The 21,009-nt window shown below is 40.5% G+C and overlaps 1 protein-coding gene across 3 annotated transcripts in view; it reads right to left on the bottom strand.

Annotated features, from left to right (window-relative positions):
* The window catches only part of MRPL13 (mitochondrial ribosomal protein L13), a 42,205-nt gene that overhangs the window by 6,477 nt on the left and 14,719 nt on the right, over positions 1-21,009 (bottom strand). For all 3 annotated transcript variants that reach the window (XM_055431759.2, XM_055431757.2, XM_055431758.2), the window contains 3 exons: positions 20,096-20,156; positions 14,074-14,160; positions 7,955-8,076 (listed from right to left, as the gene is read on the bottom strand). In XM_055431759.2, the coding sequence (XP_055287734.2) occupies positions 7,955-8,076; positions 14,074-14,160; positions 20,096-20,156 (270 nt within the window). The remainder of the gene's footprint in view (positions 1-7,954; positions 8,077-14,073; positions 14,161-20,095; positions 20,157-21,009) is intronic.

Below are 21,009 nucleotides of genomic sequence, written 5' to 3'. Positions count from 1 at the left end.
ATGTCAGCTGTACAGGTAACAGGCAGAGCAACGGTGCCGCCAGACTCACTCACCTACACACTGTACCACCAGCCTGACCAGAAAACGTTCAATAGGAATTCTTTTAAAAACTAAACTCACTTTTAGGTACAATGGAGTATTGCTCAGCCATAAAAAGAATGAAACACTGCCATTTGCAGCAACATGGATGGATCTAGAGATTATCATAAGCAAAGACAAATATCACATGATATCACTTGTGTGTGGAATCTAAAAAATGATACAAACGAACTTACTTGCAAAATGGAAAGAGACTCACAGACATAGGAAACAAATTTATGGTAACCAAAGGGGAAATGGGGAGGGTAAATCAGGAGGCCAGGGTTAACACACGCATACTGTGCTGTGTGCTTAGTCAGTCGTGTCCGACTCCTCGTGACCCAGGGACTGCAGCCCGCCAGGCTCCTCGTCCATGGGATTCTCCGGGCAAGAACACTGGAGTGGGCAGCCGTGCCTTCCTCCAGGAGATCTGCCCGACCCAGGACTGAACCCAGGTCTCCCACACTGCAGGCAGATTCTTTACCAGCTGAGCCACAGGGAAGCCCGTATACACACTGTTATATATAAAACAGATAACCGACAAGGGCCTGCTGTATAGCACAGGGAAGTTGACTCGATACTCTGTAATAACCTACATGGGGAGAGAATCTGAAACAGAACAGCCATCTGTGTCTCTGTAACTGTCATACGCCTGAAACTAACACAGCATTGTAAATGAACGACACTCCAATATAAAGAAAGGTTGTTTGACTTCTTTAAAGATCAATGTTTTTTTTCAATTAAAATGAATAGGAATTATTGTTGGACTCAACTGTCACTTTTAAGTCATAGCTCTATTGGCTAGGGAATATAAATAATTTGGTCTTGGTTTCTTACACAGAGATTGCTTTTTATTTTAGCAACCAGTCCTAATGTGTTCCTATCCAAAAGAACAGTATAGTTTAGAAGGCTTGATTTGAGCAAAATTCAGGACTGGAAATGTTGAGGTCTATGGTTTAAGCCAATGCTGAGCTGGTTGAAATGATGGAAAAGTTGGAACGTAAACTTGCTCCCCGAGTCTAGCCAATAACTTCTGACTGTGAAGAGTAGCAAAATTAAGTTAAATCTTGCAGGAAAATGCCACATGACTAGACTAGCATACAATTATGGAAAATCTTGAAGATGCCCAGATCCCAGTTCTGGGTTTTGAAAAGGTAAAACTCCTCTCCACTCTCTTTAATAAAGTCTCTGATCTGAAGCACATTTTTATAAAGCCATAGGTGAAATTATTATTTTTTTTAATGGGCAGATTTGGGGGATGAACAGCTTTCTCACAGAAGGGCAAGCAGAAAGCTCACGTCCCTGCCTCTTCCAGGGATGCACACTGACTGGATGGGATGCTCACCGCCTGGATGGGATGCTCACCAGGTCCCTCTCTGCCGCGCTTTCATTCCTGGCTCTGTTTTCCTTTCCACAGAGCTGGATGGATGAACCGTTAAATTGCCTAAGTCTAACCCTGGTTTCAGCAAAGACGACTGCAGGGCCGTCACCCTCGCAGCCTCCCCCGGCCCAGGATCACGCCTAAGGGCGCTCTGTGGGCAGTGTCAGACCAGGGTCGAGGCTCTCATCCCACAGTCTGTCTGCAAGCATTCACGGAGGCTGAGACTCTCCACACTTGGTTTCTCTGCAAAGGTGAGGGCTATGCTTAAAACAAAGCATCATGGATTTAATGGGTGAGGAGTTAAAAAAAAACCACATTTCTTTTTTGGTTTTGTTTCATCATTCTGGGATACTGTGAAGCAATTCAAGTTGAAATTTTCCCCACACCTAGTTTTTTCGAAAGAAAAGCTCTCCTACAGAATTTTGAAAAACTGAAAATTAAAGAAGTTTCAAATGAAACAAGTTTTATTTTTACCCTACATAATGAAAAATTTCCATTACAGTGACAGCATTATAATTTCCATGATTGTTGTGGTTTTGTAACGTGATGGCAAAACCTCAGTGATCCTGGAAATAATTACTGACAGAATTAAAATAAGCTGACCATGTACCTCAGGCAACTGAACCGTGAGAAGAGACAGAGCCATGATCCCCTTGAGGAGCAAGCTCTCAGCGCACGCCATGCAGTCACCATGTTCACCCTTGTACCATCAGGAAATGCAAAATAAAACTTCGTAACATACTTTAACATGACATTCTCTAACACAGTTTATATATCCATGAGATGTAAAAACTGCCGACACACCAAGGATACACACTGATTTAGGAAGCGAGGTGCGGGGACGACACTTCTCATCTGAGAAAACGGCTTTTAGTCAAACGACATATTTATAGTTTCCTCGTAAATATCAGCTTCTTTCCGTCTTGTATACCATTGTTTTAAAAATAAACAACCAACCAGCATAAGAAAATCTAGAGTATGCTAAAGTTAGCCCTGAGGGAATGTAACTTTTTAAGTGATTTAAAATGATTAGCTATTCAATTAAGATCCATACAATTTTGTTAGTCACCTACTGGGTGACTTGGTTTCAAGGTCATTCAAAGCTTCCTCTGACAACTGTTATTGCTGCTCAGAAGATTTTCATCTCTAACAGAAAAGCTGAAGAGCTTACACTGAACCAAAAGCTAATAATAGTTGCAATTACAAAATGTACATTTTTATACTATAAATGTGTTAGGTTTTATTGCTAGGGAAACAGAAACCAGAGCAAGCTATTTTCATGTCTATTTATTTATAGTGCAATCTAGGGACATTCGTTTCAGTCAAGTCTCTGCAGGTTACCTGTCATATCTATCTTGAATAATTTCCAATTATTACGTTCCAAAGGAAGATTATATTCTTGCCTTAGCTATTTGGGGTGGAACAAAAGCATATTTTAAGTTGGTTCCTTCTCTAAAAGAAAAAAAATTTTTTCTCATAAAAGCCAATCTATTAGTAATGGGGAATCCCATTTTTAAGGATTGCATGGTGTATCAAATATTTTAACTGTGATCCTAATATATCTCCTATTTTATACTTGAACTTTATTAAGCAGTAAACCACTGAAACAGCACAGCCCCTTAAAGCAGTCACTAGCCACACGAGGCGGAGAAGGCAATGGCAAGCCACTCCAGTACTCTTGCCTAAAAAATCCCACGGACGGAGGAGCCTGGTGGGCTGCAGTCCGTGGGGTCGCTATGGGTCGGACACGACTGAGAGACTTCACTTTCACTTTTCACTTTCACACATTGGAGAAGGAAATGGCAACCCACTCCAGTGTTCTTGCCTGGAGAATCCCAGGGACAGGGGAGCCTGGTGGGCTTCCGTCTATGGGGTCACACAGAGTCGGACACGACTGAAGTGACTTAGCAGTAGCAGCAGCAGCAGCCACACGAGGGGCTTCCCTGGTGGCTCAGTGGTCAAGAACCTGCCTGCAGTGCAGGAGACATGGGTTCAGTCCCTGGGTGGGGGAGGTCCCCTGGAGAAGGAGGGGGCAACCCCCTGCAGAGTTCTCACTCGGGAAATCCCATGGACAGAGAAGCCTGGTAGGCTACAGTCCACGGGGTTGCAAAAGAGACACGACTTAGTGACTGAACACAACAAGCCACATGAGGCTACTAAAACTTAAGTCAAATTACACATGTAAACTTGAAAGTTCAATTCTCAGATACACTAGCTACAGTGTAAGTGTTCAAGAGTCACAGGAAGCCAGCAGCTACTGTATTAGCTCAGCTACGCATCAACGTGAAAAGTCTATCAGACAGCCCTGACCTAAAAGAGCATCTGTTTCTTAGGCAATAAGTTTTTGGTTGATACAAAAATGTATATATATATTTTTCCTGGTCATATGCATTGTGTGACTTTAAAAAAAAAATTAGACTTGGTGTCAGCTCTAATACTCAGAAGAATAAAATGTCGAACAATTTAATAACTAGTATACCTGTAATTGCAGTAAGTGTATACTCAAATAAGTTAACAGATACTGTGTGGCTAGTGGTGAGGAAAGATCACACTTTATTAAAGCACACAGGAAAGTCTGGTGTCTAATGTGTATTCCTGCCACACGGAAACCTGGAATGGAAAGAAGGGGCAGGAAAATCCATTCCCAGAATAATAACTCAAAAATGGACCAGGCGGCTCCAAGTTTCACTAAAAGTCTCCTTGAAAATAATTCTAGAAAAGCCCTTTCTACTTCCCTTAATATAATGAAGGCACTCAGTCACCTTCTAGCTTGTTTTAATTTAGTAATAAAACAAGCTGTTTGATCAGTACTCTTTGACTAAAATAACATTGAATATAACTTGCTGTGAATGGTTATTATACCATTATACTGGTGTAACTCACTTACAACATACTTTAGAACACTCACGATATGCAAGGCCACATGCATAACATGTGTTTGGTCACACAACTGAAGAGCACCTTTGGTGTTTCCAGTCTCTAAAAAAAAGACCATTTCCCATCTTGGTAAGAATTATGACAGGGTTTCTGTAAGAAAATCAGGTACGAGATATTTAGATTTACAGAATAAAACTGGTATCATATCTTACAGCCACTGAAGATCATGCTTGTGGGGGAAAAAAAAATCGTGTAATCGGGAAAACGTGCAGTGATAGAATATTTTGCGCAAAATCATGATTCCCTGAGTTTGTAAAACATACAAACACACAGCGCAAACACTAACACAGAGAAACACGAAGCGCGCACACCAAAACGTTAAGCATGGTGATATTATTTACTTATGTTCATATCTTATTTTTATTTTCTGCAACGAACATTTAGAAAAACCCCCAAATTAAAACATTTTTTCCACTGAGTGCCTGAGTCTGCTTTTTCCAGAGTTATTATGTTCTAAGTAAATGTTGTCTATGTTACAGGCAGTCTATTTTATTGTGGATTTTTAGTAAAGAAAAGGTTTCAGAGTGGTAAATTTAAGCCAATAAGTGACTTCTAGAAGTTAAGGATTAATTTAAATTGTGGCAAATTCCACATCTCCATTAAAGAACTTTAAAAAAACCCTCTTACACTGTTGGTGGGAATGCAAACTAGTAGAGCCACTATGGAGAACAGTGTGGAGATTCCTCAAAAAACTGGAAATAGAACTGCCATATGATCCAGCAATCGCACTCCTGGGCATACACACCGAGGAAACCAGAATTGAAAGAGACACATGTACTCCAATGTTCATTGCAGCACTGTTTATAATAGCCAGGACATGGAAGCAACCTAGATGTCCATCTGCAGACGAATGGATAAGAAAGCTTTGGTACATATACACAATGGAGTACTATTCAGCCATTAAAAAAGAATACATTTGAATCAGTTCTAATGAGGTGGATGAAACTGGAGCCTATTATACAGAGTGAAGTAAGCCAGAAAGAAAAACACCAATATAGCATACTAACGCATATATATGGAATTTAGGAAGATGCAAATGATAACCCTGTATACGAGACAGCAAAAGAGACACAGATGTATAGAACAGTCTTTGGGACTCTGTGGGAGAGGGTGAGGGTGGGATGATTTGGGAGAATGGCACTGAAACACGTATGTTGTCATATGTGAAATGAATCACTAGTTCAGGGTCAATGCATGTTATAGGATGCTCGGGGCTGGCATGCGGGGATGACCCAGAGGGAGGATAAAGGGAGGAGGGAGGTGGGAGGGGGGTTCAGGAGGGGGAACTTATGTAAACCCGGGGCGAATTCATGTCAATGTATGGCAAAACCAACCAATATAATATTGTAAAATAATTTGCCGCCAATAAATAATAAATTAATTTCAAAAATAAATAAATAAAAATAAAAAACAAAAAAATGTTAACGTCTTCCTAGAAAAATGTTCTGTTTACGTGGATAAATATAACTTCTATGTAGTTTACCTAGGAGAAGGTAGATGGGGTGTGTCTTCAGTACATGACCATGCAAATCTCTAAGAACAGCTTAAAGTGACTGTTCCTAAAACGTAACCTTCTTGAAAGTATCAATAGCTTCATATCTTCTAAGGATTATTTCTAACCTCATTTATAAAACCTGATAAAAAAGACACTCTATTTCTTCATTTATTCTTTCAGTAAGTATCTGCCGAGTGCCTACTTGATGAGTCAGTCACTGGGATCAGTGCTAACCAGACAACACACAGGTCCCTCATGGAGTCTAGTCAGGGGTGACAGTAAACAGATAAGCAGGCACGTGTTTAACTGCATGAGATTAAATACAGTAGAGTAATTTATTCTTTTACAACAAGACCCTATGGAGGTGGCCTAACCCAGCTCAAGGATTACAGGAAAGAAGTTACATTTAAAACATTTCATCTTCTGTATCCCTTTGGCACCTATCAAACTTACAGCACAAGGTATAAACTCAACAGAAGTCTGTGAAACTGAATGACATAATTGCTTTAGTGGGAATTTCTCCAACACGTGCCCTAGTGCTTCCTACGGGTTCTTGCACAGAGGAGAGCGCTAACAATATCTGTTGAAAAAGACAAAGCTTGCTTCTGTGGAAAGAACACAGGATTGGAATTAGTTTCAAATTCAGGCTGTACTACAATCAGCCAAACCTCTGACTCAGTCTTAAAAACAGGAATGACACAATTCTCTCTCCGGCGAGAGGAGTACATACAGCGTATGTAAACAATCTAGCAGAGTGCTGGGCAATTTGGAAGTATTAATATAACTGATCACAAATAATACTACTTTGCTCATTATTTGCAGACTTAATAAAGGTGAACTGAACTAAGTCAGCAAAGTCAAAAACATTTAAAACAGAATACTCTAAAGACTTCTGTGTGCCAAGAGTGAAGTTATATATACACACAACAATTAGATCAAGGATTAGATTCCTGGACACACTATTAATTCTGGAAAGCAAATTTCCACAAACCTACCTGGCCAAAGGGCCAATGGAGAGAGAGATGTTTAGAGTACACTGGGTAAGTATCCTGGGGGAAAAGGAGCTGTCACTTGTGGATGAGCAAAGAGGATGTGTGGTTCCCTCCAGACCTGCGCAAACCCCGTGTAAATTCTGTAGACCTTTCTGAGCCCCTGTCATGTGAGGTACTGTCTCGAGGGGCTGCGGATGCAGTGATGAACACGATGCAGCCCTTGCTCCTGAGGAGGTAAATGTAAGGACAGAGCTACCTGGGCACTTAGTCTGCTCTTGAAGTTAAGGGGAGGCTTCTTCGAGGAGACAGACGTCTGAACCAATGCCTAAAGAACGGGTGAGAGTCTCCCCGAGGAGGAGGTGAGGGGCACGCTGTTTCAGGCAGAGGCGACAGCAGAAAGTCACGGAAGAGCTAAATGGCACACAAGGGGTGCCAGTTCTGTACAGTCTGCTACTGAGAGCCCAGCACAGTGAAGGGAGAAGAACTTAAGCCAAGGAGGTGACAAAGGGCCTGGCAGGCCAGGCAAAGCCACCCAGAATCAGCGAGACGGGAGTCATGTGTTAGACCTAAGCAGGCTTCTGGTCACAGGTGGCAGACACGGTACAGAGGAGAACAAACAGTGTTTCTTTCTTTATTCTTCTACTTGGATAGACCATAAAAGCATCCAGAATGGATGACTTTCATTAGATCGTATTCTTGGCTTAGTGAAGCAATCCCAAAAATGGAGAATTACTCGGTTTTAGGTAAAGACAATTCATTTATCATTCCAAGAGACTATAATCAATCCAAGTTATGTCATCCCAAACAAAATATCTGATAATTTATAGGCCGCTATGAACATCCTTGCACTTACCTAGCAAAGTCTTAAGACTTTGAGACTTTTGGTTCTACCATCTATCTACAGTTAGAGTTTATTTGTAGGGAAAAGCTGCAAAAAGTATCCAAGGGAGTGAAAAAAGTTCACACTTTCCACCTTCAAGGACCTTATCATTTGGGTAAGCAAACAGGAAACACTAACCTCAGGTTAAAAAGACAATAAAAACAAAGATGGGAAGGAAAAGCAAGACTTACGGAGACCAAACTCTCGGAAAAGCCTCTATTTCTTCTCGAGTGTACTCATCGAGACGTCTGGGCACTTTTCGTGGTTGAGGAAGCTCTTCTGTTAAATTCTTTAGAATATCTCCTGGTATATCCTATATCAAACAAAAATTTAGGCTTAATTTTCTTAAAATCTATTCTTAATAATTTATTAGTAATTCTTGTGTGTAAGTGTGTTAGTCACTTAGTTTTGTCTGACTCTCTGTGATCCCATGGACTGTGGCCCACCAGGCTCCTCTGTCCATGGAATTCTCCAGGCAAGAACACTGGAGTGGGTAGACATTCTCTTCTCAAGGGGATCTTCCTGACCCAAGGATCAAACCTGAGTCCCCTGTATTGCAGGCAGATGCTTTACCCTCTGAGCCACCAGGGAAATCCTTAGTAATTCTTAGTAAGTATTAAGAAATAATAAACAGAAGAATGTTTACAATAACACATTTTATATTTTAATCTTGACAAACATCTCTAATGATGAATTAGACATCTTCAATTTTGACAAGTGTCTGGTCACTAAATTCTACTTTTTCTGAATACTGTTTAATTTTTTCCTTCTCCTTTCAACAGCAAGAAAGGCGCTGCCTTGGATCATCCTCATAATGTTTCATCTGATGACTGTACAAGGTCTATTGCTTCCAATGCCACAAGCTTTTTCAATTTATGCTCCATGTTTTTGCCAAAAAAAAAAAAAATCTTTCAAAAATGAAAATCTGCTGGATCCTTGAGTCATTTAACCAGCAAGCATTTACTGAACTCCTTCTATGAACCAGAAATTGTGCTAGGGGCCGATACAGAAAGAAAAATCAAAAGATCATGGCTTCTAAAGGCTTCCAAGTTTTACAAAGTTTCTCCTTGGCTCAGAACCTCTCCGGACGCAGCTCTAACCCCTGAGCCACACTAGTGCGCTCACTCCCAGCCCCTCTCCAGCTTCACTTCTCCACCAGCGCCAGCGGCGCCTAAGCAAACACCTCCCACCACTTGTGCACTGGTCTATGCTGAGATCCCGGTGCCTTTACTAATGGCACCTTCCAGAACTGCTTCCCGCTGGGTATACGGCCAAATGTTCAGAAAAATGAAAGGTAAAATGGGAAAAAGTCTGAACCTGAGTAACGAAAAGCAGACTAAAGAGTAAAGCATATATCTGAGAGGCATCTTGAGAGAACTGGACTAAATAAGGGGAATGATACAACGAAGAGCATGGATAAGTAAAAGAATTGACATTTATACTGTGCTCCTGGAACAGAAGTAAGGGAAAGGAATTATATTGTGGATCTGAATGAAAGGTTAATTCAGGAGAGTCTATTGAAGGAGCAATAAAATATCAATATAGAAGTGTCCTATGGGCATTTCCACAGGGACTGCAGATATAATTCCCTCTTTTCACTTTTAATGTGTTCCTAACCATTTTCAACCACAATACTTTGGCCACCTCATGCGACGAGTTGACTCACTGGAAAAGACTCTGATGCTAGGAAAGGTTGGGGGCAGGAGGAGAAGGGGACGACGGAGAATGAGATGGCTGGATGGCATCACCGACTCTGGACATGAGTTTGAGTGTACTCCGGGAGTTGGTGATGGACAGGGAGGCCTGGTGTGGTGATTCATGGGGTCGTGGAGAGTCGGACACGACTGAGCGACTGAACTGAACCATTTTCAAAAAACAGGATGACTATACGTTTGTCTGCAGAGAGCAATAGTATAACTGGGAATCAAATGTCTAGGCAAGCACATGGCATCAAACAAGTCACTCAGTTTGTCCTAAGAATCAAAATACAATTTAAGAATAGTTTCAAGGAATCACAGAGCTCTTACACCGTAAGATGATTCTAAAACCCAATATGGCAAAAATTTAAAGATTTTCTTTAAAACTTAAAATGACTTTAAAATTATGGTTTGGATAGGCTGGGTCACTATCAACATATACAAAGCTACTACTCACAATTGTTTCTTCACTGAAAAGCATTTGAAAAACATTTAACTTTCCTTCCCCAGCATATTCAAATACACGAGTGTAAGCAGACAGAAGAATGAGCAGATGATGCCCGGACACATTAAATACTGTTAATTACTCCTTAAACTTTACTTACGAAGGAAGTCTACCTGCCAGTTTGGTATTCATGAAAATGTATGAGTATTTCACATTTCTTTGGAAAATTATTTAAAAAAATCCTTAGATCACATTTGCAAAGACAATTTTAACACTGCCAACTGCTCATTCAGCACAGAAAATTTAGAACCCAGTGGGTTTCTGCTAAGTGTCTGCGGAACTGAACAGAATTCTGACTGAAATGAGCTTACCGAATTTCATCACTGTTCACGGAACCCACTGAAAGAATGGACAGAGGTCAGTGCACAGTTGGGGTGGAGATGCTGAGTGAAGTGGAGCCAGAAAGGCGGGGAGGGCTCCTTTACCGGCACCAGAGAAGGGAGCCCGCACAGGCTGACTGAGGGCGTTGATGGGAGACTCTTTCTGTGAGATGCCTTTTGCAGAGTGGGTGGTCAGCCAAGGAGGGAAACGAGGAAAAGAATAAAAGTAGAAAACAGAAGCACGGGGTGCGGGGGGAGGCGATCATTTCCCTTTTTTACAGGTTTTTCTCTTCATGCTCTTGTGTCTGTCTCCTGGCCGCGCCTCGCAGCCAGCAGGATCTCAGTTCCCCAACCAGGGATCGATCCCAGGCTCTGGGCTCTGGGCAGTGGAAGCAGAGTCCTAAACTCCGGGCCGCCAGGGGAGTCCCAGTTTATGCAATCTTTAAGAGAATTTCTAATCTACAGAAAAGTTGTGAAAATGAGTGAACTCATCTAGCCTTCACCTAAATTCACTATTGTTAAGACACAGCATGACTGCTTTCTATCTATTCATAAGCACACACATATCAAACGCTCTTTCTGACTGCACCGTGTCAGAGTTCTCTGCCGATACTTCATCCCTGAATATCTCAGCATATACAGCTTCTAAATGTAACTGTTTCTGACATAACCACATTACAAATTCACCTTCAGGAGAACTAACACTGACGAGACATCTTTTAACGTAATATAGTGTGTGTATACATACACACACAGAGTATATATGCAAATTTCCCAAAGTGGTCTAATGAAGTCTTATGTAGCTTTCTTTTTCTAATCCAAGGTCAAGTGTCACATGCTACAATTATTTTGTTATTACGTTGTTTAACATACATAATTCATTCTTTAGTTTCCTTTAATTGGAAGAGTTTCCTTGGTTTATCTGTCTCTTAGGAAATTAATTTTTGAAGAGGCCAGGACAACGATATTGCAGAATACCCTCTTTCCTTTGGATTTGTAAAGCTGTTTCCTCGTGACTGGATTCAGGTTAAGCGTTTCTGGCAGGACACCATACAGTTTATGTCGGGCCTTCATGCTTCATTCGAAGCAGGAGGCGTACGGCATCGTTTATCCCATATTGATGATAAATTTAATGTCTTGGTTACGGGCGGTGATTGACCAGATGGCTTTAATGTACAAGAATCTTCTCCCTTTTTAAATAGTTAAGTACTCTGTGGCATGTTTTGAAACTCTGTGAATATCCTGTTTTACAATGTTTAACTCAATGGATATGCAATACACTGATGATGGTGGCTTTTCTAATTCAGTATTATTTTCTGCATGTTTTAGATGACATTCTTCTCTAAAGAGCTCTTCCTTCTCAAAAAAGGAGAAGGGAAATTATAATGAGTTAAAAATAATTTTTGGACTGTCATTGTGGGCTCATAGATTTCTGTTTCGTACTCAGAGTAATCCGTCATTATGCCCATTCATTTCAGGAATCACGCAGCCCCGTATCTGTTCCGTGGGCACCACTTCACACTGCCTCCTGTGCTGATGTTTCTCTGCTGGTCTTTGAGCACGGTCTTACTTTCTGTAACTTATCGTTTTGCTATTATAAACAAAGCAGAAATAATAACCTTGTGCATGTGTGTACTCCAAAATAAACTCTTTTTGTTCCAGACCTAGAATCAACCACTTCTCTAAGAATCACGTTCCTTTTAACATGCAATAGCACTTAGAAAACAGAGTCTGGAAACGAGTTCTGCTTACTTCTATTGGTACTGTCATTTTATTTTTTTAATATATAAAATCTTAACATGATTAAAAAAAAACCTAAAAAGTTATAATAATCTGAAAGGCTTTTCTCCAAAAAGCTCATTCTCTTTCCTCCCTACCCCTTCCATGTGTTTGTGCTCTTGATCTAGTCAGAAACCAACTTCATTTTCTTGTTTATTCTTCCTGTGTTTCTTTATGCAAAGATATGTGTGTGTGTTTGTGTGTGTGTGTGTAAACACACAGATGTATAAATGCATATAGAAGGTAGTATGCCACCTATATTCTTTTCCATCTTGCTTTTTTTCACTTAATAACATATCTTGGAAAGCATTACTTATCAAGTCACAATGATATCTGTCATTCCTTTTTTTATAATTGCACAGTATTCAACTGAGTAGATATAGCATAATTAACCCAACTTCTTATGAATAAGCACTTATTTCCATTGCTATTATGGACACATGGAAACAACAATCTTGTGCGTGCGCGTCTTCAGGGTGACTCACTACAAGTGAGAGCGCCAGACCGAGCACGCATCTCCTGACGCAGTGTGTGTGTTACCTGTCACCGAGGTCCCTGGATCCCGTGCGGGCTGCACCACTTTGCTCTGCTGCCCGCAGTGTCTGAGTGCCCGTTTCCTCGTGGCCATGACAATAAGATGTGTTGTCAAGTTTCTGAAAATTTAGCAATCTATTTTTGGGGAAATGGGCTCATTTATTTTATAGGCTGAAATCATTTAAGTAATTTACACTGAAACCTATCTAACTTGATAACTGGGAAAAATGACATTACTATTTTCTTTGTCCTTTTTAGAAATCATGGTTGCTAAAAATATCTGAAAGTACAATCTGAAACAGTTTTAAAATTCTTTTAATTTCATGCCCAAGGTCATTTATCCTTACATGATGATACTACTGCCATGCTTGTTACCTCAGAGGTAAAGTGAACAGGGGGAAATTATTCTACTCATTCATGCAAAGCAAAGCTAATAAATTAGCCACTTTGGTAGAAGTCTGAATGATTTACTTATGCATTACTCAGGCTAAGAGTAGAACATACAAGTACCTTGAACAGTTGACAGAACTTGATATTCTGGAATGAATTCTATACTATTCTTTCACTAGGAACTATGAAGACAATTATAGCCCGCAACACTGACACCAGCTAGTGCTTGCTGTTCCAGGGCCTGGTCTGAGTACCTAAAAAGTGTGATTTCATCCAATTCTTACAGCAACTGTGTGATGTAGGTACAATTACCACACCCATTTCTCAGATGAGAAGACAGATACAGTAACGGCTACCAAGTCAGTAAATGGTGGGACGTGTTTCATCCCATTCTTACAGCAACTGTATGACGTAGGTACAATTACCACACCCATTTCACAGACGAGAAGACAGATACAGTAACGGCTACGAAGTCAGTAAATGGTGGGACGTGTGTTCAAACCCAGGCAGTCTGATTCCAGAGCCTGGACTCAACTATTTTATATAGAACTTCTAATGCTTATATTATACTAGAGAGAAAAGCTGTACTCATACCAGTATAATAGTTATAAATAAACCTGTCTTTTTATTTTCAAGTACTTTTTAGCTGACCAAGTTCTGAGTAGGAATAAGTATTCTGAAGTTATATCATGGGAAATAATTAGCAATCAAAGCCAAGCTATTAATCTATGATTCATAGAGGCTATACAGGTCACAAAAAAGTAAACTGAATTCATACTTTTTTGTAGTTCAGGAAATTACCTATGAGTACTCTCAATTAAACAGGGGTTCTAATTATAGTTCCTTGTTCCAAAGAAAGTGGCTATTAAAATGAAAATATGGAACTTACAGACTTGATTTTTAGTTCAATGATGGTTCACTTTATGATTTAAAACAGAAGCAATTGTTTTTGTAGTGTATTCACTATAAAATGCAAAAAACTATTTCAAAAGTCAACATAAAATTACTGAAAACAAATACAACAATTATTTTAAAATGAGAAAATATTTAATTAAAAGCTTAATAAAGGACCTTCGAGGACTTACTTCATCTGGGAAAAGATGCAACCTCTGCATCAGAGTTCTTCTGTGAAGGTTTTTTGGCAGCATGCCATAAATAGCTAGTTTTACGATCTGAAAAACAGATACACAGAGTACTCAGTAAGAAACATGTGATAGGAATATAAACACAGTAAGAGGCAGTGATGAAAACCAGTGGGCCAGGACTCAATACGAATATGAAAGGGACAAAACTGAGACCCAAGCAGGTATGTGGCAGCAATAAAAAAGAACTTCTATTATTTTATACATTACCATCTTTTTAAAAGTCTGTTTATCTGTATTTAGAAAAAGGAAAAAAAAAGGATGACATTAAGAAAACCTGTGTATGTGTTTACTTTAGATGGAATAAGAAGAAATTCTCTAAGCTTATACAAGAACTTGTGGCTCAAATAATCTATTACATACAGGTTACAGCAGATCCTAGGGAGGTTTAATCCCGTTTCTCGAGGTGGGTGATCAGGAGACTGCCAATGAATGAACTAAGCTTGACCATACCGTCGTGGGGCTGCCTCTATAAGTCAGGGAAGTGTTTAAACACTCTTTCAGGCTGTGCTGGGTCTCTGTCACTGCACTCGAGCTTGCTCCAGCTGAGACAAGTAGGGGCTTCTCTCTGCCTGCTGCGCGTGGCTTCTGGTGCAGAGCATGGGCTCTAGGGCCTGCGGGCTCAGCAGCCGCGGGCACGGTCTTAGCTGCCCCATGGCATGTGGGGTCTTCCCTGCCCAGCGATCGAACCCGGGTCCGCTGCGTTGGCAGGCGGATCGTAAACACTAGCCCTCCAGGGAAAGCCGCAGTGTCAGCCTGTGCTCTGTAATCTCCCGTGGGCCTCCTGGCGTGTAGTGTGTACAGACACGCTGCCTGAGCTGCACGCAACGACTGACAGACATCAGGGGAGGCAAACTGACCGTTTTCATCTGCACTCATTTCAAGGATACAATCTGGCATGTACTGAACTAAACCCACTGAGCCGGTGCACGTTACAATAGGACTGCACTGGAGAGGATTTCCTTATCCTTTTATGTTTTCATCAAACGAGACTACAAAACCTCAACATGTACAAATGGTAACGCCACCCCACATATATTTTCCATCTATTTTCTATGTTAGTGCTGTTAAGGCTTTATATTCTAGAGACCTTATATAGTTAAAATTAAAAGCAATTAGAAGTTCAGTGCCTGAATTATATAAGCCTCATTTCAAGTGGTCAACCTGCCACAGGTGACTAGTGGTTACTATATTTGACAGTGCAGACAACGTTTTCATCAGAGCAGAAACTTCTACTGGGTAGCACTGACATCAGTCTTTAGAATTTTTAATGTTGTAAAGTCTTTAGTAGAAAGCAACAATGTTAAGACTACTTAGCATCCTGTCTGGATAGAGCGTGTCACTGTATTTTCTGAACGTCATCCTAACAGCCAGTTTGTTACATTAGCAGGGTTTCTCGGTATTTGGTTTTCATGGTCTTAAAAATATTAGTTCTATTTACTTGAATTAACAAGTTGGTATTTTTAAAATACACCTTATTTAAAAAATGCAAACATAACAATCAAATTAGAGAAAGTTGGAAAGTATGAAAAGTTACCAGCTGCCAGGTGAGAGAAAAAAGATGACAGACATACAAATGCACCCACCCCCCAAAAAATGTGACATCACCTGAACATGCAATCGAGCAATCCCAGCTACACAGACTTAAGCATAAACTCTGTAAACCCGGGGCAAATTCATATCAATGTATGGCAAAACCAACCAATATAATATTGTAAAATAATTTGCCTCCAATAAAAAATAAATTAATTACCTAAAAAAATAAATAAATAAATAAATAAATAAACTCTGAAGAACCCAGAAAGTGAGGAAGACAGAACGAGATAGGGCTAACAAACATTAAAGACCTTCCTAATCGAGTCTGAACCCAGGGCATATGACATCCGTTTCACAAAAATATCTTTATAAACTATAGGAGAGGAAATGAATATGAGAAAGGAACCATATTAGAAGAAAAACGCAAGAACACAGAAACTCTTAAGGAAACTAAAATGTATGACAGACGAAGAAAGGATATAAAGAAAGGGCTGAATCAATACATTTATTTGAGTTTGGAATTAGAGATCTGCTATGTAATTACAAAAAGATACTGAAAAATATTTTAAAACCTACTATTCAAATGTATTACTCAATGTACTTCATTGTTCCTGAAAAACACTGAGCGTTTGAATTGGTGGTAAAATAACTGACCTCTTCCTTAAAAAACCATTTTTTTTTTACAAACACAGTCAAAATTAAGATTTAAAGCCATCATCAAATATTTCATAATGCATTTCAATCTCTGTTCATAAAAAATAGTTTGAAACAATTTCTACAAATGCTATCCAAAGCCAAATTCTTAGTATCAAAAGTTGGATTGTACTGCCTCCTAGTGTATATTTAGCATACCAAAACAAACTAGAAACTAGTTTCAAAGACATTTAAAAATATTTATAAAGTATTAAAGCTATAATTTGTTGTAAAAGTTATGGTATATATTAGCAGTGGCCTTAAAAACTTTTTACTAGTATTATATGCAGTCCATGTTAAGTCAAAATAGGATACTATATTTGATCCGTGATAATCTAAAAATTAAGAAACAATTTTTGAGCATGTTTTTATAAAACAGATTTGAATGATAATGAAGTAAAATTACATAGTAAAGCATGTAACTTCTAAATGTTATGTCAGTAATAAACATAACTCTTCCCCTACCTTTAACCAAGAAAATTTTAGACAGTACTGAGATTGCAAGGAGATCAAACCAGTCAATCCTAAAGGAAATCAGTCCTGAATATTCACTGGAAGGACTCACTGATGCGGAAACTCAAACTCCAATGCTTTGGCCACCTGATGCAAAGAACTGACTCATTGGTAAAGACCCTGATGCTGGGAAAGATTGAAGGCAAGAGGAGAAGGGGACGACAGAGGATGAGATGGTTGGATGGCATCACCGACTCAATGGACATGAGTTTGAGTAAACTCCAGGAGTAGGTGATGGACAGGGAAGCCTGGCGTTCTGCAGTCCACAGGGTCGCAGAGTTGGACATGACTGAGCAACTGAACTGAACACTAAACAAATGGTTGCATTCTGACAACAGACATTTATTTTTATTCATCATTTTAGGAAAATAAAAAAATCTTAAAAACTTAACAATTTGCTCATTTAAATAAAAAGCTAAAATACCTTTGAATGGGGAAAACACTACCAAATCTAAGAGAACAATTCAAAGACTAGGTTATCAAGTTACAGAAGAAAAAAAACTGTGAAAGGGTTAACAGGAGACTCTGCTTTTAAAATCAATACTGAGAATGAGCACTTGGATTCGGAACATCGTTCAGTACAGACCTCTAGGAACACATAATAAATAAACAGTAATAAAGTTAGTAATGTTGTTTTTAAGTGTTTCTAAAGGACGGAACTGACTGGAGGACAAAAACGGGAAGAACAAGAAGAGCGTCCTGGGCTGGCATCTGCCTCCGGGTGTCCACTCGACAGAGGCCTGGGGCCAGATGGCCATGAATGTGAGGTCTACAGGCAGGATCAAGACGCCCCACACACCTGGATCCCCCAGGGCCCAGCAAAAAGGCAGTATTCAGGGTGCTGAGCGGGGAAATGGAAACGTAAGTGTTTCTTGACAGGTAACTGCTAACTATGAACCTGATCTCGAAAGGTTTTCAGGCCCCAAATCCACCCGTTTTATGGGGATCAAACTGCAGAAGCTGGAAGTACAGCTTAATGGGGTCTTAGGTTGGGTGTGTGTGTATACATGTATACCCCCAGGCACCAGCCAAAAGCTAAGTACATCTTTTCTGAAGAAATGCATCTTTAACATGGGTCTCAAAAACTCTCAGAGATGAAGTTCCAAGGTACATGTACTTTCCTAGCACCCTGAGCAGAAACAATAAATTGCAGACCCACAAGGACCCACAAATATCAGTAAGATGTAAATGCTAAGAATTATGTTTCATATGCTTAAAGAAATGTAAGAGAGAATCAAGGTATGAGAAAGGAACAGAAAACTATCAACAGTGACTGGCAAACTGAAAAAGGAACAGTAAAAGCTCCCAGAAAAGGAAACAGATACCACTGACATTAGAGACTCAGTATGAGAGCTGATCATAGGAGACCCTGGTGAAAAGGCAACCAGAGAGCAAGAACACAGACGTAAGGAAGCTCCTGACCACCCAGCACGGAGGCAGGGAGACACAAAATGTGTGAGAGAGGTGCCAAACTGCGCACGAGCAAAGGCGCAGTCTGCCGTGCATGCAGTCAGCTTCTGAAGGGAGAGGCAGACAGAACAGAGGGGCCAGCACGGAAAGACGCGGGAGCTGACAGGTGTGCAGAAGAGACCAACCCTCAAGCAAAATAAATAAGACTCAAAAAATGCAAACCAAAGCCAAAGAAAAGATCTTAAAAGTATTCAGAAAGAAAAGACAGACTACATACAAATAAAGTGACATCTGACATCAATAGCAATAACAGAAACTAAAATCTATTTCATAGATAGCTTTAAAAAGCTAAAACAAAAAAAACGTTACAAACAGAAAAGGGGAGATCAGTATTCAGAGACTGTTATGATGGGAATGTCAATGAGGAGCACTTCAAGGGGGGCAGTGATCTGAGTTAGAAGACTGCAAGCAAAGAAGATCGTAGAAAAACCAGTAACAGTATAAAAACATGGGAACAAGAATGTCTCAGTGGAAGGGTTTTTAAACAATCTTGACAGATTGAGGCAGAATGGGTATTAAAAATCTTCTAGAGGCCTTGATTTGACTTTGAGGACAGTGAAAATATTGATTAATCTTAGACTTCTAATAAATGAGCGCAATCAATCCAAAAGGAAGCAAGAAGGGGATGAGAAAGAAAATAATACCCAGGTCAGCTTGTGGACACCGCGGGGGAAGCAGCGAGGGACACATCGAGAAAGGAACACCGACAAACACCCCCGCTTGGTCGCTGAGCCGAGTTCAACTCTGTGTGACCCCACGGACAGCAGCCCGCCAGGCGCCCCTGTCCATGGGATTTCTCGGGCAAGGATACTGGAGTGGGTTGCCATTGCCTTCTCCAGAGGCTCTTCCCCACCCAGGGACCAAACCTGCGTCTCCTGCACTGGCAGCTGTGTGTGAAACGGACAGCTGGTGGGAAGTGGCAGTGACACAGGGAGCCCGGCTCAGGGCTTGGTGATGACCAAGGGGGCAGGGTGGGGGCGAGGGGGCTCAAGGAGGGAATATAGACAGTGATGACTGACTCACGATGACGTACGGCAGAAACCAACACAGTACTGTAAAGCAGTTCTCAATTTAAAAAAATAAAATCTAGCTCAGTTTAAAGATAAACTGTAAAATTACACAGGAGGCATCAGAATAAAAAAAGGCTGATCCAGCTATATCAATATACAAAAAGAACAGACGACAAGTTAAAAAGCACTACTGGAGAGAGAGTCAGAGCATACCCCGATCAATGCTTCAGGAAGACTGCAATTCCAAACTTAAATGTATCTGACCCGCAATCTTCAAAGCATACACGGGAAAACTGACAGAAGTACAAGGAGAAAGTAATAAACCCACAACGGAGACCTCAACATAACTCGTCAAGAGAATCAATACAGTGAGTAACAAAACAGTGAGAGTGTACGACCGGACAGCACACGCGGCACGTCTGATACAATCAAAACACACACATACATACGTGTCTCCCCAAAACATCTGCAGCAGTCATACATTCTAGGTGATCATGCAGATGTCAAGAAAGCATCAAACTTCTATGACTCAATGCAAAGTATATTAAATAGTAATTAGAAAAGATATAGAACTGAATGATGATGAAATATTATTGATACTTATCAAAACTTGTATGATATAGTGAAGAACTCGCAGCCCTGAACGCTAGCTACGTTAGAAGAGAAGGAAGACTGAAAACTCAGTTTCTGAACCAGTCTCTCCACAAATGATAAATAATAATAAAAAAATATAATACACTTACTGCTACTGGATCCTTCCGGTGAAGCTGAGCAGCTGTTACTTGTTTAAATCCACCTGGGTAGCTATTAAAAGAAATAAAGACGTTAAAATTGGGAGTAGGCGATGGGACAGTATCCTTGACATAAACATTCTCTTATAATATGAAAACTATTTTTACTATGAAATTATATTTCTTTCTCCCGGAGGAGGAAATGGCAACCCACTCCAGTATTCTTGCCTGGAGGATCCCATGGACAGAGGAGCCTGGTAGGCTGCAGTCCATGGGATAGCTAAGAGTCGGACACGACTGAGCGACTAACATACATACTTGCTTCTGGAAACTATGCTACTCATCACGTCTTAAAAATTAAGCAGTAACTATGCTATATGGAGAAGGCGATGGCACCCACTCCAGTCCTCCTGCCTGGAAAACCCCACGGATGGAGGAGCCTGGTGGGCTGCAGTCCGTGGGGTCGCTAAGAGTCGGACACGAGTGAGCGACTTCACTGTCACTTTTCACTTTCATGCATTGGAGAAAGAAATGGCACCCCACTCCAGTGCTCTCGCCTGGAAAGCCCCACGGACGGAGGAGCCTGGTGGGCTTCAGCCTATGGGGTCACAAAGAGTCGGACACGACTGAAGCGACTTAGCAGCAGCAGCAGCGTGCTGTATGAAATGCTATCAAGGGGTCAAATTCAGCAATCGTTATTTTATAAAACCAGTCAATCCTAAAGGAAATCAGTCCTGAATATTATTTGGAAGCATTGATGCTGAAGCTGAAACTCCAATACTCTGGCCACCTGATGCAAAGAAATGACTCACTGGAAAACACCCTGGTGCTGGGAAAGATTGAAGGTGAGAGGAGAAGGGGACGAGAGAGGATGAGATGGTTGGATGGCAACACCGACTCGATGGACATGGGTTTGAGCAAGCTCC

This window comes from Moschus berezovskii, chromosome 16 (assembly GCF_049115385.1).
Source record: "Moschus berezovskii isolate FMDL1 chromosome 16, NW_MosBer_1.0, whole genome shotgun sequence".
In the NCBI taxonomy this organism is placed as follows: Eukaryota; Metazoa; Chordata; class Mammalia; order Artiodactyla; family Moschidae; genus Moschus; species Moschus berezovskii.
Note: the sequence above shows the minus strand (reverse complement) of the source record. Positions and strands in the feature narration are given on the sequence as shown.